Here is a 17,491-nt window from a genome sequence, read left to right as displayed (position 1 = left end):
ACAAATTATTTGTTTTGAATAATTTAATGCGATTAATTCATTTCATTTGACAAACCAAAAACGGAAAAGTAAATTTGTTATGTACATGTACAACATTACAACGTCATAAGTTTGTAACAATACTACAACTAAATTTCATTTTAGTGAGTCTAAAACTTTCAATTTTTTGGGTTATTTATCTTGACTTTCCTTGCTCTTAGGTTAAATTCTGTAGGTAACATTTAAGCAGCAAGTAACCAAACTCTAGATTGTCTTAATAAAACAGACGTGTGGCTAAATGATATATGGTATACAAACAATACTTTTGCCCATTTGTCAGAAAATAGGCATATACTACGTAAATAACGGATAATGATGGAAGTTAATAAAAATAAATATAGAGGCATTTTATGAACATAAACATATGGATTGTAAATACTTTATATATTTATTTCAACTGATACATATGCGTTGTGCTTAATTTGTCTCCAGTTTCATTTCTGCATCAACTTTATGTTTATTTAAGATCTACAGCTTAAATGATGTATTGACTTATGCTTTAAAATTGCATAAGTTCCTTTTACAGTTCTGATATGAGAAACAAATATGTTTTACGCAAATAAACTTTAATGTCATCTTAGCTATTGTTTGGCTTAATTAACGGATGTTATATTTTACGTCTACAGATATTAATGATTGTCACTCCAATCCGTGTCGTAACGGAGGCAAATGCATTGATGATGTCAATAAATATTCATGCGGTTGTCCAGATGGCTACACGGGCGTCCATTGTGAAACAGGTATCAATTGAAATTGATCTTTGAAATGGATTGATGAACGCAGGCTTGCTTGTGCAATAACATTTTCAGTTAAAATTTTGTAGCCTTAAATAAAGATCAATCATATATGTGCAATAAAAATATGAATATAAATGCGTAGATAACTGAACACTATTTTAGAATATGAAAAACCTATTCACCTGAAATTTAAAATGACAATATTGAACTGAACTGTTTATTATTTAACTTGCTCTATATATATATTACCAGGATGAATACGCAGAGTGATTGCGGTTATTGTTGGCTATAGCATCAGTTAGAAATCTACCAATGAAAGAAATTGTTTGAATTCATAATCTTTTTGTATGTGTTTACTTAAAAAAATACATGTAACAATAATAATATGACATAATGTCATTTTGATTGTACGATTTTAATGTTTAATATATATCATTCCATCAAGTAGATCCCCTTAGTTATAGATATATGAATTCCTGTATTCATTTATCATATTTTTTATGTTCAATTGTCAGATATAAATGAGTGTCTGTCCAATCCGTGTAAGAACGAGGTAAAGTGCATCGACGAAGTCAATCTTTATCAATGTACTTGTAAAGATGGCTTCACAGGCATTCATTGTGAAACAGGTAATTATAATACATGTACAAGTATAAATGCTTGCTTTTATAGTCTTATAGCAACATTTTCACATCAAGTTTGATTAACAAATGAAATTACGTACTGTATAAGTACTTATTTTGGCGGGGGTTTATATTTGGCTATATTGGCGGTCAGGGTCAGTAGCGCCAATTCAAAACACCGCCATTTTAGATCATCGCCATTATTCTTTGAAAGGTAGACAACTCATGGTAAAATAGCTTTGGTTTTGTCCGAGTAATCTCCCTTGATTATTTGTAATAAAAATAAACATTACAAGTAAGCTGAAAAGAATTTGTTTATTTTTAAGTCTTGGTACGAAACTCATTTAATTATATATCTATATACTGTATTTATTACGAAGATGATCACACGACGAGAAACAAATCTAAATGTCATATAAAAACCAGATATGGAATCATGTAACACTTTGTACATCTAATTACTTAACGAAATTTATAGTCCTGCCTTAGAGAAAGACTCGGCAATGATGTCGGGCTTTGTGGCTAGTTTAGAAACAGCCTTGACAATGATACATGGTTTAGTGGCGCCTATATATACCTATAAATAGCAAAATATTTGTGATATCAGCTCAACAAATTGCTCGTGCTAATGTTATTCCTATTCATTTGAGAAACATCTCTCTAATCACGATGCAAATAATAACAAAAATAGTTCATGTTTTTATTAAAATCGTTCAGAATTAGCACGATGTAAAGATAAAGGTGACCAAGCATAGGTATACCGTATGCCATAAAATAAACGAGGACAGTCAACTACTGCGTGACCGGTGTTATTTTTATTTATTTTTTATTCTTTATTTGTAATCGCCAATTCATGACCCCATATTTATGCCAACAAGTGTTTTAATTTGGTGGTCTAAAAGCGTTTGCGCCAATTTATGACCCCGCCAATTCAAAACACTTTAAAAAACGCCAACATTTGACACCGCAGATATATTATAATGCGCTATACAGTATCAAATATAGTCTTTTGTCTCTTCACAACTCATCTGTAGAGACACATATTACATGATACTAATAAATACTTGGCTCAAAACATTACAAACATAGTCCTATTAGGTAACCGCATATCGTCTGGGAAGTTTGATACAGAAGAGTCCCCCTTGCCTGCAGCTTTTCATCATTAAAAAAGCCAAAACAAATTAGATTGTCCATTCCATAAAACTGTTTTTATGTTTCTTATTCTATTTGTCAACCCAGCCCCTCGCCTGCAGTTATCCTTCATCAAAAAATATAAATAGATAAGACTATCTGCTCCATAACAAGTTTTACCACTTAACTATTCTATTTGTCAGACATTGACGAATGTATATCCAACCCGTGCTACAATGATGCTGAATGTATTGATGAAGTCAATGGATACACTTGTACGTGCAGTAATGGATATGAAGGAATTGACTGTAAAATAGGTAGATTTGTTAATAATAAGAACTTAAAAAGTATATTAAATATATTTGCCTTTTACCAATATTTCACCATTACTATGATTAAAGTTGAAATATGTTTAAGCTGGGGCTAGGGGCGATAAAAGTAACTTATTTGCAATTTCCAGTAACGTCCCTAAACAAGTTTAATTAAATGGAGCCTTTTGTCGATTTGGACGTACTATTTCCCGCTATTATATTTTTCGAATATATCACAATCTAAAACATGATAGAGAGAATTTGTTTTAATGACATTAGAGAGACAGTGATGAAAAGAAGACGGTTTTCATTCCGTAAAAAAACATAAAAAATATAAAGAAGCGTAATAATTTGTAAAAATTAAGAATTTACGATGGTGTAATTATTCCATACATATTTCTTTTCTTCTATGGATTGATAAATCTTTTGACTCATATATCATACATCGAAGCATATTTCAGGAACAAACAGCAAAATAACGTCATATTAATCTGCAAATAGTAAATTAATGTACCATATCCACCATTCAAATATATCAATACACAATTATTAAATTTATATATTTATATGATATTATGTGCAACTACTGATTTATTTCGCATAACCAATTTAATTCCCAGAAATAGATGAATGTCAATCCAATCCGTGTCAAAATGGAGCTGAATGTATCGATAAAATTAATAGCTACAGTTGTACTTGTAAAGATGGATACAAAGGCAGCTTTTGTGAAATAGGTAAGTTTAACAAAAACGTAACTCATTAAAATTTCAGATACTTTCAATTTACAATTGCTTATTGTCAATAGTTTGATTGTATTTCTACTAGTGAATAGATGTATCAAGTATATGAGAAAATCTATGTTCTTTCTTTCTTTTTTCATAACAGTTTGATTTCTACTAGTGAATCGATGTATCAAGTATATGTAAAAATATATGTTCTTTCTTTCATTGTTTTTACTTTTTATATTCATTTTGTATTTTAATGATCTATCATACAGTTGTCAATATCAGTGTCGTATTTACCTTCTGCTTTTTGCTGTTGTAAAGTAAAATACCCAAAAGCCGTTTATAAAGAATTATTAAATATTTTCACCCGGTGGGGCTCTTGAATTAGATATAACAACAACGCTGACGTTGTGTATTTTAGATATTGACGAATGTTTACCAGATCCATGTCGTCATGGAGGCACGTGCGTTGATCTTATGAACGAGTACCAGTGTAAATGTGTAGATGGCTACAACGGAACCAACTGTGAAACTGGTAACTATAAAAATAATTATTTTTACTGATCAATTTAGCACAATAAAAATGTATGTAGATCTACTTGTAAGTTTTTGTCAAATACCGGTAATTTAAACTGATCTGTTTCACAAATCACAACGGCAGCATTTATGTATATATAGAACGAATTCATTTTAATATGCAAATAGTAAATAAAGGAATCATATCCGCCATTCAAATATATCGTCATTGAAGAAAAAATAGTACTTTTCATATGAATCGATCTTTTGAAGGGGGGATTATTATTTAACAAAGCTAGATAAGTGAGCAGAATAACATATAATTATATATATAATTTATATATTTGTATGTTTTTGTGAAACTACTGATTTATTGATGCATTACTTATTTATTTTCCCAGAAATAAATGAATGCGAATCTAGTCCGTGTCAGAATGGAGCTGAATGCGGCCGACAATGTTGATAGCTATATTTGTACGTGTAAAGATGGATACGAAGGCATTAATTGTGAAATAGGTAAATGTCTTTTGATTATGCAGTAACGTTAACGCATTAATTGTACGTATAGAAATCTGAAACAGTTTGAATTTTTTATTGTTTGTTCTAAATATTTTGAACAAACCCAGAAGCCGTTTACAAAGAACTATGAAATATTTTCACCATGTGTTGTTCTGAAATCAGATATTACAATGCTACTTTTATGTATTTTCAGACATTGATGAATGTTTACTAGATCCATGTCGTCATGGAGGCACGTGCGTTGATCTTGTGAACGAGTACCAGTGTAAATGTGTAGATGGCTACACCGGAACCAACTGTGAAACTGGTAACCATCAATTTTACTGATCAATATAGCACAATAAAAATGTATGTAGATCTAGTTGTGTTTGTCAAATACCAGTATTTCAAACTGACAAGTTTCAGAACGGCAGCATTTACGTATGTATATATGGAACGAATTCATTTTAATTTGCAAATAGTAAGTTAAAGAACCATATCCGCCATTCAAATATATCGTCATTGTGGAAAAATAGTACTTTTCATATTAATCGATCTTTTCAAGGGGGGATTATTATTTAACAAAGCTAGATAAGTGAGCAGAATAACATATAATTATATATGTAATTTATATATTTGTATGGTTTTGTGAAACTACTGATTTATTGACGCATTACTTATTTATTTTCCCAGAATTAAATGAATGTGAATCTAGTCCGTGTCAGAATGGAGCTGAATGCGGCGACAATGTTGATAGCTATATTTGTACGTGTAAAGATGGATACGAAGGCATTAATTGTGAAATAGGTAAATGTCTTCTGATTATGCAGTAACGTTAACGCATTAATTGTACGTAAAGAAATCTGAAACAGTTTGAATTTTTTATTGTTTGTTCTAAATATTTTGAACAAACCCAGAAGCCGTTTACAAAGAATTATGAAATATTTTCACCATGTGTTGTTCTGAAATCAGATATTACAATGCTACTTTTATGTATTTTCAGACATTGATGAATGTTTACCAGATCCATGTCGTCATGGAGGCACGTGCGTTGATCTTGTGAACGAGTACCAGTGTAAATGTGTAGATGGCTACACCGGAACCAACTGTGAAACTGGTAACCATCAATTTTACTGATCAATATAGCACAATAAAAAAGTATGTAGATCTACTTGTAAGTGTTTGTCAAATACTGGTATTACAAATTGATCAGTTTCACAACGGCAGCATTTACATATGTATATATGGAATGAATTTATTTAAATATGCAAATAATAAGTTAAAGAACCATATCCGCCATTCAGATATATCGTCATTGACGAAAAATAGTTCTTTTCATATGAATCGATCTTTTTAAGGCGGGATTATCAATACACAAAGCTAGATAAGTGCCTAAAATAACATATAATTATATATATATGATTTATATATTTGTATGATTTGTTGTGAAACTACTGATTTATTGATGCATTACTTATTTATTTTCCCAGGAATAAATGAATGCGAATCTAGTCCGTGTCAGAATGGAGCTGAATGCGTCGACAATGTTGATAGCTTTCTTTGTACGTGTACAGATGGATACGAAGGCATTAATTGTGAAATAGGTAAATGTCTTTTGAATATGCAGTAACGTTAACGCATTAATTGTACGTATAGAAATCTGAAACAGTTTGATTTTTTTATTGTTTGTTCTAAATATTTTGAACAAACCCAGAAGCCGTTTACAAAGAATTATGAAATATTTTCACCATGTGTTGTTCTGAAATCAGATATTACAATGCTACTTTTATGTATTTTCAGACATTGATGAATGTTTACCAGATCCATGTCGTCATGGAGGCACGTGCGTTGATCTTGTGAACGAGTACCAGTGTAAATGTGTAGATGGCTACACCGGAACCATCTGTGAAACTGGTAACCATCAATTTTACTGATCAATATAGCACAATAAAAAAGTATGTAGATCTACTTGTAAGTGTTTGTCAAATACTGGTATTACAAACTGATCAGTTTCACAACGGCAGCATTTACGTATGTGTATATGGAACGAATTCATTTTAATATGCAAATAGTAAGTTAAAGAACCATATTCGCCATTCAAATATACCGTCATTGAAGAAAAATAGTACTTTTCATATGAATCGATCTTTTTAAGGCGGGATTATCAATACACAAAGCTAGATAAGTGCCCAGATTAACATATAATTATATATATGATTTATATATTTGTATGATTTCTTGTGAAACTACTGATTTATTGATGCATAGCTTATTTATTTTCTCAGAAATAAATGAATGTGAATCTAGTCCGTGTAAGAATGGAGCTGAATGCGTCGACAATGTTGATAGCTATATTTGTACGTGTAAAGATGGATACGAAGGCATTAATTGTGAAATAGGTAAATGTATTTTGATTATGTAGTAACGTTAACGCATTAATTGTACGTATAGAAATCTGAAACAGTTTGATTTTTTTATTGTTTGTTATAAATATTTTGAAGCAAAATGTAGTTGTATATGTAATATTAGATTAATTTATTTCTGTATCATTTATAAATGGAAAACAAGCCATCTGGATTTTTTTTCGCAATATTTTTCATTTGTGAATGTAAACTCATGCAATGTAAAATCCGCTTCTGATATCGTATGATAAACTAACAGGTGTTTCCATGTGTTGTTTTCTACAGTTTTAGGACAACAGCTTTAACAAAGTAGATAGCTTGATGATATTTAATAATTATTTTTGTTCGAAATTAAGAATTACACATACTGTTGTTATTGTTGTTGTTGATGATGTTGTTATTTTTGTGTATTTCAGACATTGACGAATGTTCAGCAGATCCATGTCGTCACGGAGGCACGTGCGTTGATCTTTTGAACCATTATGAGTGTAAATGTGTGAACGGCTATAATGGAAACAACTGTGAAACTGGTACACAATTAATGTATCAAATTAACATAGCAAAATTGCATATTGACATTAAAGTGTTTGCACGGTATACATTTAAATGTATTTCTTGAATACTTGAAAGATTTGAGTAATTTTGATAATGCAAATAGTAAAATAACGATGGCTGGTCATTCGAAAATAGCATGTATCGCTTAAGATGTAAATCCAATAAGCTTGTTTCGAAATACGAAATAAAAAATAAATAGTTCAAAAGAAGTATTTATGTATCAGGGTAGATATCTAATTTGTCTTTATAGAAATAAATGAATGTGACTCTAATCCGTGTCGGAATGAAGCTGAATGTGTCGACAAAATTGATATGTACAGTTGTACATGTAAAGATGGATACGAAGGCATCAACTGTGAAATAGGTAAATGTAATGTGCTAAGGCAGGGATTTAACACACGAGTTGTTAATATAAATCTAAAAATGATTTCATTTGAATATAGCTCATTGTAAATAATGTTAAGGCAATTATTCAGTGATGTCTGAACATTTGAATTACTATTGGTATTTTTGTGTCCCCTTTAGTTGGAATTATTTCCAGATTGTGCCATTTTAACTGAACTCAGATATATTTTTAGTATTCTGGTATTTATTATTTTACTTTATTTGAATTTATTAAGGTACTACCAACCTAATGGAAAATTTATATCATAGGTCAGAAATATACCTTAAAGTACACCTGTATGCAAAATTTAAACAAAGTTTACCGTTCGGAAATCAAGGTATGGCCACTTTTCTGAACTCAAGCTAGGATGTTATGAGGGCCCTTTTTAAAAAAATGAGGAACCTTTAAATAATCTGCAATTACATTCTAATGAAAAATGTTTTCCCATTAATTTTTGGTAAGAAACAAGTAGTACTATTCAGCTAACAATCCACATAAGCAAAATTATGGTTTCTACTTAGAATTTATGAAATCTGTATAAAAATGTTACCCTACCCCACTCATTTTTACCATGTGTCTGACCGACCATTTTCTTACTTAAGGAGCCTAATTTAGAAAATCCTTAAAATTTACTCAAATGAATGCCTGTTTTCAAAGTTTCCATAAATTTCTTAAGAAGTATATTGGTTGATCTTGTTAAATATGAAATACTTATACCGTCTAGTTTTGATTTTATTACACTTTGAAAATATCAGGTACCATATTTATTACTAGATTAAGCATAATTTAGCCAATACATACCTATATAAATTTAAAAAATCAAAATTAAACACGTTTTTCTTTCAAAATTGGAGATGAGAGATACATAAATAATGTTAAAAGAAAAAAAAAGAAGAAAAAAATCTTTAACTCTTCTTGGGATTGAACCCACAGCCCTCATTGTCAATGTAGTTGACAGTAGTTCTAGCCTATTTGAATACTCTTCAAAGCGGAGGTAATGCATTAGGATGATAATACCTTAAATTTTATTCTCCCAATCATACAATTATACGTATTAAAGTTACGGTGAAATTGTAGATGAAAAGTTAAATGGGGGCGATGAACTGACAAAAGTGTCAAACGTCTTTTTTCTTCAGTATCAGTCAACATCTCTAAAAATGATATCGTGTCTTGAAATTTGTTTATTTGTGTTCTCCTCATATCAGAAAAAAACAAATATATTGTTGTTGTGTATTTTCAGACATTGATGAATGTTCAACAGATCCATGTCGTCATGGAGGCACGTGCGTTGATCTTGTAAACCGTTACGAGTGTAAATGTGTGAATGGTTATAACGGAAACAACTGTGAAATTGGTACGTTCCAAATTAACTTATCACATAAGTACAGCAAAATTGCATGCTGATCCACTTGAAATAGATTACACGATATTCGTATAAAAGTATATCTTAAACAATTGCAAGCAATTTTGGGTATGCAAATTATAAAATAACGAGCATTTGTCATCTTTATATATCATATAAATATATCGTTTAAGACTACCACCGATTTAGCTTATTTCTTTATCGATTAAGCTCATTTCAAAATTCAACAATAATTTTTCAAATGAAGTAAATATTATGTACCTTTGTGACTAAGGGATCTCTAATTAGACGGAGATTGAGGTAATATTGAGTCTGCAACGTACCAATTATATCATTCGAAAATATCACATAGATACATTTTTTATTTTGTTTTAATGAAAACGATCGCTAATTGGTTTGTGTTACAACTGATTCAGAAGTATATATGAGCCTGGATTTTGCGATCATTGTATAAATGCATATTTTTACAATGTTTGTTTTTGCAATAACTCATAACTCACTGTAGTAATCTAATTTTTCTTTATAGAAATAAATGAATGTGAATCTAGTCCATGTCAGAATGGAGCTGAATGCATTGACGAAATTGATATGTATAGTTGTAAGTGTAAAGATGGATATGAAGGCATCAATTGTGAAATAGGTAAATAAGCAGTTATTCAGTCATGTCTGAAATTTTGAATTAGTATTTAATATTATCTGTAATTTAGGGAAAAGATTTCCTGATTGTGTCATTTTATTTGTGAAATCACTTTGATTCTATGGCACTTTTTGTGTTTTTGTTTACATTTATTTATTTATTTTAATTCTCTTGAACGTACACTAGTACGTATTGGAACTAAAATACGGTGATATGATGAGTAAAAAGGATAAGTTAGATGGGAAGATAAACTGACAGAAGTTCCCATCGTCTGTTTTCTACTCTCTAGAATTCATAAAGTGTTATAAAATTTATTTATTTGTGTTGTCCCAAAGTCAGAAAAATAAACAGGATTGTTGTTGTGTATTTCAGATATTGATGAATGTTCATAAAGCGTTAATGAAAAGTATTTATTTGTCTTCTTTTAAAATCAGAAAAACATATAGAATTGCTTATTTTGTTTTATTATCTCTAGTGTGTCTGTAAATGTAAACTCATGCAATTTTAAATGCGGTTCTGAAATCCGATGATAAACTGACAGGTGTTTTTCGTAGACAGCGTGATGATATTCAATAAATCCTATTGTTCTTAAATAAGAATTACACATACTGTTGTTGTTATGTATTTCAGACATTGACGAATGTTCATCAAATCCATGTCGTCATGGAGGCACGTGCGTTGATCTTGTAAACCGTTACGAGTGTAAATGTGTAAGTGGCTACAGCGGAAACAACTGTGAAAATGGTAATCAATTAACTTATCAAATTAACGCAGCAAACTCGTTTATTGATTTACTTGATATTGCTTTAACAATTTACTTATCTAAAAATATGCCATTAACGATTTACATATTATGGTCATATTTAATTGCAAGTAGTTACTCATGTACCACATCTGTCGTTTGAATGCACCATAAAGATACATCGTTATTTTGTCTCAAATTTCAAACTAATAGAAGTTGTTTGTTTTTTAAATGAAGTAAATATAGGAGGAACTTAACGATCGCTTATTGGTCTGTTATGCAACTTATTTTGATCGGAGCCAATGTTATACAATCATTTGATATATATCCTTGTATGGCGATGTGCTTTAAGTCTTATTAACTCATAACGTAATAGATTACGCTTATTTTTATTACCAGAAATAAATGAATGTGAATCTAATTCGTGCCAGAATGGAGCTGAATGCATCGACGAAGTTGATAAGTATAGTTGTAAGTGTAAAGATGGATACAAAGGCATAAATTGTGAAATAGGTAAATTAATTGTTACTAGGCAGAGACTTGAAATTTAAAAATTGTAAATAAGAAAAAAGTAGATAATTTCAAATTCAAAGTGCTTATAGTGAATATGGTCTTTGAAATTTAATTGATATGTACTAGTAATACGTTATTTCCAATATGTTTGATTACTTATATTATTGTTCCTTTTCTTAAAAAAAATTAAATGTTTTGAAAAGTCATAACAGAGAGGTATGCACTGGCAGTCCTTGTTCTGTACTACTTCTATAGGTGAAATAGAACAACTGAATACACATTTATAACAAGAGGTAAGATAGTTATTTATTGTATTGTTTCTTAAAGAACAAATAATCATTACAGACATTGACGAATGTGTGACCAATCCTTGTCGTCATGAAGGCACGTGTATTGATCTTGTGAACAATTACGAGTGTACATGCGAAGATGGCTACACCGGAACCAACTGTGAAATTGGTAAGCAATAATTAAAGTTGATTATGCTGTATAATATCTGGTCATATAAACAGCAACACTGTGTTTGAACTGTTTTTATATTCCACTGGTGTAAATAATGGTTGAAAAGTTCGACAGTTTGATATAATTTAGAAAACATTTATAACATTCGTACTTTGTCATAGAAATGAATTCACTTTCCCAAATAAACAAATGTGCTCATTACATTTAATTTGTACGTTATAAAATCAGGTAGTTTGATGCATTTTGTCAGATGTAAATTGTTACCCATACTTCATCTAAATATAATTTTATTTTTCCGCTTTCCCTTGGATCATTGATTAGTTTAATTTTAGTGGTGATTATTTAATATCATACAAGAATAATCATTTCATTATTATTTCATCTAACACAAAGTTTTAGGCTTTTACACTTTATTATAATTATGTTTCTATGTACATCAATTGTGTTCTTTAAACGTTTTTAAGATGTGAATGAATGTCAATCAAGCCCATGTCAAAATAACGCCGAATGTGTTGATGACGTCAATAGGTACACATGCACGTGTAAAGATGGTTACGAAGGCGTCCATTGTGAATCTGGTAAAACTTGTCATAAAGCTCTTTTATTCCAAAAAATGATAATTTCAGTACCATGCAAAACATATATGAATCAATAAAAAATACTTATTGTAAGTTTAAATTTTAACAAGATTATGACAGCTGAAATATTAGATAATGTATTGTATTTAGACAAAATAAGATTGCATTTATTTTCCTCGTTTCGTACTGCTTCATAATTATTGTATGTGCATCTCTGGTTTGTTTATCTAACAATAGACTGTCAAAATTCTGGAAACAAAGTGATCCCTCGGAAGCATTAATCACAACAAAATAACATAAGAATTGCAGACTCGGTTTGATTGAGTCTGTACATGAGGGATAATGAATAAGTGCAACATCCCTCACGCCCCCGAGCACCGGCTTGAGCGGTACTCAATTCTCAACACTTTATAGTGTTGGCATCAATGATCCCGAAGGACCAGAAAATATAAACAACACTGAAGTGAAGAACAGGGCAACTTTTTACGGCTGCCACACGGCACTTGACACCTGCTGTTGTGAAGTACAAAATTCTGGAAACAAAGTGATTCCTCGGAAGCATTAATCACAACAAAATAACATAAGAATTGCAGACTCGGTTTGATTGAGTCTGTACATGAGGGATAATGAATAAGTGCAACATCCCTCACGCCCCCTAGCACCGGCTTGAGCGGTACTCAATTCTCAACACTTAATAGTGCTGGCATCAATGATCCCGAAGGACCAGAAAAATATAACAACACTGAAGTGAAGTACGGGGCAACTTTTTACAGCTGCCACACAGCACTTGACACCTGCTGTTGTGAAGTATAAAAATCTGGAAACAAAGTGATCCCTCGGAAGCATTAATCACAACAAAATAACATAAGAATTGCAGACTCGGTTTGATTGAGTCTGTACATGAGGGATAATGAATAAGTGCAACATCCCTCACGCCCCCTAGCACCGGCTTGAGCGGTACTCAATTCTCAACACTTTATAGTGTTGGCATCAATGATCCCGAAGGACCAGAAAATATAACAACACTGAAGTGAAGTACGGGGCAACTTTTTACAGCTGCCACACAGCACTTGACACCTGCTGTTGTGAAGTACAAAATTCTGGAAACAAAGTGATCCCTCGGAAGCATTAATCACAACAAAATAACATAAGAATTGCAGACTCGGTTTGATTGAGTCTGTACATGAGGGATAATGAATAAGTGCAACATCCCTCACGCCCCCTAGCACCGGCTTGAGCGGTACTCAATTCTCAACACTTTATAGTGTTGGCATCAATGATCCCGAAGGACCAGAAAATATAACAACACTGAAGTGAAGTACGGGGCAACTTTTTACGGCTGCCACACAGCACTTGACACCTGCTGTTGTGAAGTACAAAATTCTGGAAACAAAGTGATCCCTCGGAAGCATTAATCACAACAAAATAACATAAGAATTGCAGACTCGGTTTGATTGAGTCTGTACATGAGGGATAATGAATAAGTGCAACATCCCTCACGCCCCCTAGCACCGGCTTGAGCGGTACTCAATTCTCAACACTTTATAGTGTTGGCATCAATGATCCCGAAGGACCATTGCTGAAAGACTTGCTGATTTGTTTTAGGTTAAGAAATACAGCAAGATGTGATATTCCATTAAGATACATGTAACCTGATTTGACATTTTATTTTGAGCTAGAATTTAGTGTTTCTATACAATATCTAGAAACAATTTTGGAATAAAATGTCAAAAAATATTTGCCTGCTTATTTCATTTATGAATATTATTATTCATTGTTTTGCTATTTTCTGATTCTTCAATGCATTTTCATAATTGGAAATCTAGCAATATTCTACATCTGACGTGCTTATATGTTTTGTCTTATAAAAGCAGATTTTTTTTCCTAATTTATTTGCTACGAAATGAAACTATAATTGCAAATTAAATCAAATGCAATGAAATAAAAGATAAAACTCACTGACTTTGTTTTAATAAATGAGATATATTTAGTCATTTGACATTTGAAATGAGCAGATATATTCACTCAAAATATTTTTTAATTCGATTTCAATTGCCAAAAGAAGCAACAATAAATCTTTTAGACTCACATTAGAAATATGTGACTATGACTCGGAACATTAATAATTTAAGGCTATTGTTACTAAATTTATCTTCTTGAGAAGAGTCTTTTCTGTATTCAAAGAATTTTTCGTTGACCCATTTTTTTGCGTTTAACATAACGATTGCGTTATCGCAGAGAAAAACGTTCGCGCAACGATAGTCACCGCGAATTTTGCGAATATTTAGCTTTTGTAATTACACTTTCACTGATAATGTCTGTATTTCTTGAATTATAGAAATAGATGAATGTTCATCTAACCCGTGCAAACATGAAGGCACGTGCATAGATCTCGTGAATGGTTATGAATGTAAATGTCTAGGTGGATATAGTGGAATAACCTGTGAAACCGGTAAAAGACACTTTATGTTTATGGCATTGCATACTTATCCGAAAATTTCAAAAGTAGTTTCATTCTCTTTCTAATTGTACTTATAGTTTTTAAATTGACAAATTGGTAAATTGCTATATTACATAAACGGCAGTGAAAACAAACACGTAGACTGATACAGCTAAGTCAAGACAAATTCGTCTTTAAGAATACGACACCTGATGATTAATGTTTGTGTTTATTTTAGTCATAAGGCTTGTTATTTCTTTGAGTAAGTCGCGAGCTAATTGCATGTTCTTCGAAATAATTGCTTTAATTTGATAAGCACCTAACACAAAGTTTTGGTCCTTTACACTCAATTATTCTTATGTATCTATGTACATCAATTGTGTTCTTTATAAACGTGTTTAAGATGTGAATGAATGTCAATCAAGCCCATGTCAAAATAACGCCGAATGTGTTGATGACGTAAATAGGTACACTTGCACGTGTAAAGAAGGTTACGAAGGTGTCCATTGTGAATCTGGTAAAACTTGTAATAAAATCTTCTTTTTTAATTTTAATGATACTAATGTCACTTAACTAATTGTAATTGTAAATTTTTTACTGAATTATTTGACATTGTTATGTGTTTAAACTAAATTAGATTGCATTCTATGTCTGTTTTGGTACTATATGTACTTCAAAATTTATTTATGCTCCTTTCTTCCATCTTTCTTGAATATTATTAACTAACATTTGATATTGGATATCTAACAATATACTTACGAAGAATTACTGTTTTATGTTCGGCGTTACAGCGAGAATTGATATATCAAATTGCGTCCAATCTTAACGCTCCAACATTGTACAAGATGTACTTTTGAATGGATTATCAAAATATTCATGAGAAATAGAATGGATTTTCAAAATATTCATGAGAAATAGAATGGATTTTCAAAATATTCATGAGAAATAGCATGAATCTGGAGGCATGCTGCTTTAATATCTATATAAATGATTACCATAATAGCTAATTTTTTTGAATATTCAGATATAGATGAATGTCAATCCAGCCCTTGTCAGAATGATGCCGAATGTATTGATGAAGTCAACGGATACACTTGTAGGTGCATAGCTGGATACGAAGGCATCAATTGTGAGACAGGTAGAAAATAAGATATTAGCTTGTGATTAGTTTTAGGATTAAAGAAATTAATCTTTGAATAAGTATATTAAAATTTTCTTACAGGCTATCCTATTTATAATTATGTTCTTATTGTCTGAAAACTCTTGGTGATCTTAATTTGCCAATTCCAATTTATGAACTTTATTTTCATAAAAGAATTGGCACACTTAATTTCACATTTATTTGTTTTTTAAGTATAGTATAAATTTAAATGTCATTTCAGTTACGAATGTTCCAATAAGAAGGAAATCTATGCAGTTTGTATTCCAAATGGACGTCACTGACATTGATCTTTCTAGTGCTGACATTCTAGCAAGTGTTTCAGGGGAGGTAATAAATTGTTTTATTATAAACATTTAGCCTGTACGATACCAAAAAACATTCCCTTTGTAACCAGGCCAGGCGTCAAGTATCTTGTTAGTTAATCTTATCTTGTTACCTTTACTTACTTTCGAGAAATTCAGTAATATCAAGATATAGTTTACTCGTATAATATTTATAAATCATGCTAAGTACCTCTCCAAATCAAGTATTTTTTACGTTTTTCTAGACATTATAGATTAAATCCTTATATTAGTTCATGTAAGAAACTAAACGTGTTTTTGAGTTATTACACAAGTTTACAAGTATTGACATATTCAAGTCAATAACTATTTTCAGATATCCCAGTACTTTAAAGATAGTGTTGGTGAATCATTCAGGCGTATAATGGATATTCTACTAAGGTAGATAAACTTATGCTTTCTTATTCGCCGTTAATTTTGTCGTAGTTAATATTCTACTTAACAAATGGTAGCTTCCATTTCTTGTTATTAACTTGTCTTTTTAAGTTCATACTTGATATAAATTCATTGCTATTAGTAATATTGTAAATTGGAAATGCTTAATTATAATTGATATTTGTCAATTTAATTTTTCTTTACTTTACATAGTTCGCTCTGTGCTTCTTTGCGTACATAATATCACATTTAGTTCTTCTTTGGAGATTTCAAGTTCAGTTTACATGTGTGAATACCGTTTCTCAACCTTTCTGCCATCTTAAAGCCATATTTGTTTTCTTTAAAGCCCTGGAAGCCTGGTCGCAGACTTTGTAGCAGAGTATGAAGATAACGAAGTAACTGCTAGTGACTTCACCAAAGCTAACGTTGATTTAATCACTGGTGAAAAGACAATAAAACTCCTAAATCAATCGATGTCTCCATCAACTATAAAAGTAGGCGACAAGAAAGGTATTGCTAGTACTTAAACATGATCTGATAATTAAAAAAGTTACAATTCGAAAGATGCTGTTAAATTTGAAGATTTAAGTATTTAAATATTTAAATATTTAGATTTAAATATGTGACCTATGTGTGGCTGAAATAAAGTTAAGTCTGTTATATCTAAGTTTTGTCTTCGTTTTCATTGCTGTTATGAAGGATAAAAAACCTAATAACATAAAATTTGAAATCCTTTTATAGATCAAGTGAAGTACTTAGAAATGCAAAAGATAATAAACGAAGTATACTTAAATTGAATATCGATGGTTTGTGCGATTCTTTTCCCATTTTGTGTAAAAGCATTGCAGGCTGTTCAACTTCGTGCCATATTGCGCAATATATATTACTTTTTTTCTGGAAAAAAGAGATTATTTAATGATCTGAAAAATTGACAAAAGTCATTGATCCAAACCTGT

At 31.0% G+C, this 17,491-nt stretch overlaps 1 protein-coding gene across 1 annotated transcript in view; it reads left to right on the top strand.

Annotated features, from left to right (window-relative positions):
- LOC132756922 (fibropellin-1-like) overlaps positions 1–17,491 on the top strand; it is a gene marked incomplete at its 3' end in the record, with an annotated part of 29,926 nt that overhangs the window by 10,906 nt on the left and 1,529 nt on the right. The window contains exons 19-44 of the mRNA XM_060748068.1: positions 666–779; positions 1,292–1,405; positions 2,734–2,847; positions 3,462–3,575; positions 3,988–4,101; positions 4,491–4,598; positions 4,795–4,908; positions 5,274–5,387; positions 5,584–5,697; positions 6,071–6,184; positions 6,381–6,494; positions 6,866–6,979; positions 7,399–7,512; positions 7,788–7,901; positions 9,163–9,276; positions 9,812–9,925; positions 10,553–10,666; positions 11,064–11,177; positions 11,523–11,636; positions 12,104–12,217; positions 14,556–14,669; positions 15,061–15,174; positions 15,682–15,795; positions 16,040–16,146; positions 16,477–16,541; positions 16,882–17,045. Coding sequence (XP_060604051.1) covers positions 666–779; positions 1,292–1,405; positions 2,734–2,847; positions 3,462–3,575; positions 3,988–4,101; positions 4,491–4,598; positions 4,795–4,908; positions 5,274–5,387; positions 5,584–5,697; positions 6,071–6,184; positions 6,381–6,494; positions 6,866–6,979; positions 7,399–7,512; positions 7,788–7,901; positions 9,163–9,276; positions 9,812–9,925; positions 10,553–10,666; positions 11,064–11,177; positions 11,523–11,636; positions 12,104–12,217; positions 14,556–14,669; positions 15,061–15,174; positions 15,682–15,795; positions 16,040–16,146; positions 16,477–16,541; positions 16,882–17,045 — 2,952 coding nt within the window. The remainder of the gene's footprint in view (positions 1–665; positions 780–1,291; positions 1,406–2,733; positions 2,848–3,461; positions 3,576–3,987; positions 4,102–4,490; positions 4,599–4,794; positions 4,909–5,273; positions 5,388–5,583; positions 5,698–6,070; positions 6,185–6,380; positions 6,495–6,865; positions 6,980–7,398; positions 7,513–7,787; positions 7,902–9,162; positions 9,277–9,811; positions 9,926–10,552; positions 10,667–11,063; positions 11,178–11,522; positions 11,637–12,103; positions 12,218–14,555; positions 14,670–15,060; positions 15,175–15,681; positions 15,796–16,039; positions 16,147–16,476; positions 16,542–16,881; positions 17,046–17,491) is intronic.

This window comes from Ruditapes philippinarum, unplaced genomic scaffold (assembly GCF_026571515.1).
Source record: "Ruditapes philippinarum isolate M1 unplaced genomic scaffold, ASM2657151v2 ctg1299_1_1_1_1, whole genome shotgun sequence".
NCBI lineage: Eukaryota > Metazoa > Mollusca > Bivalvia > Venerida > Veneridae > Ruditapes > Ruditapes philippinarum.
This window is presented reverse-complemented; position numbering and strand designations above follow the sequence as displayed.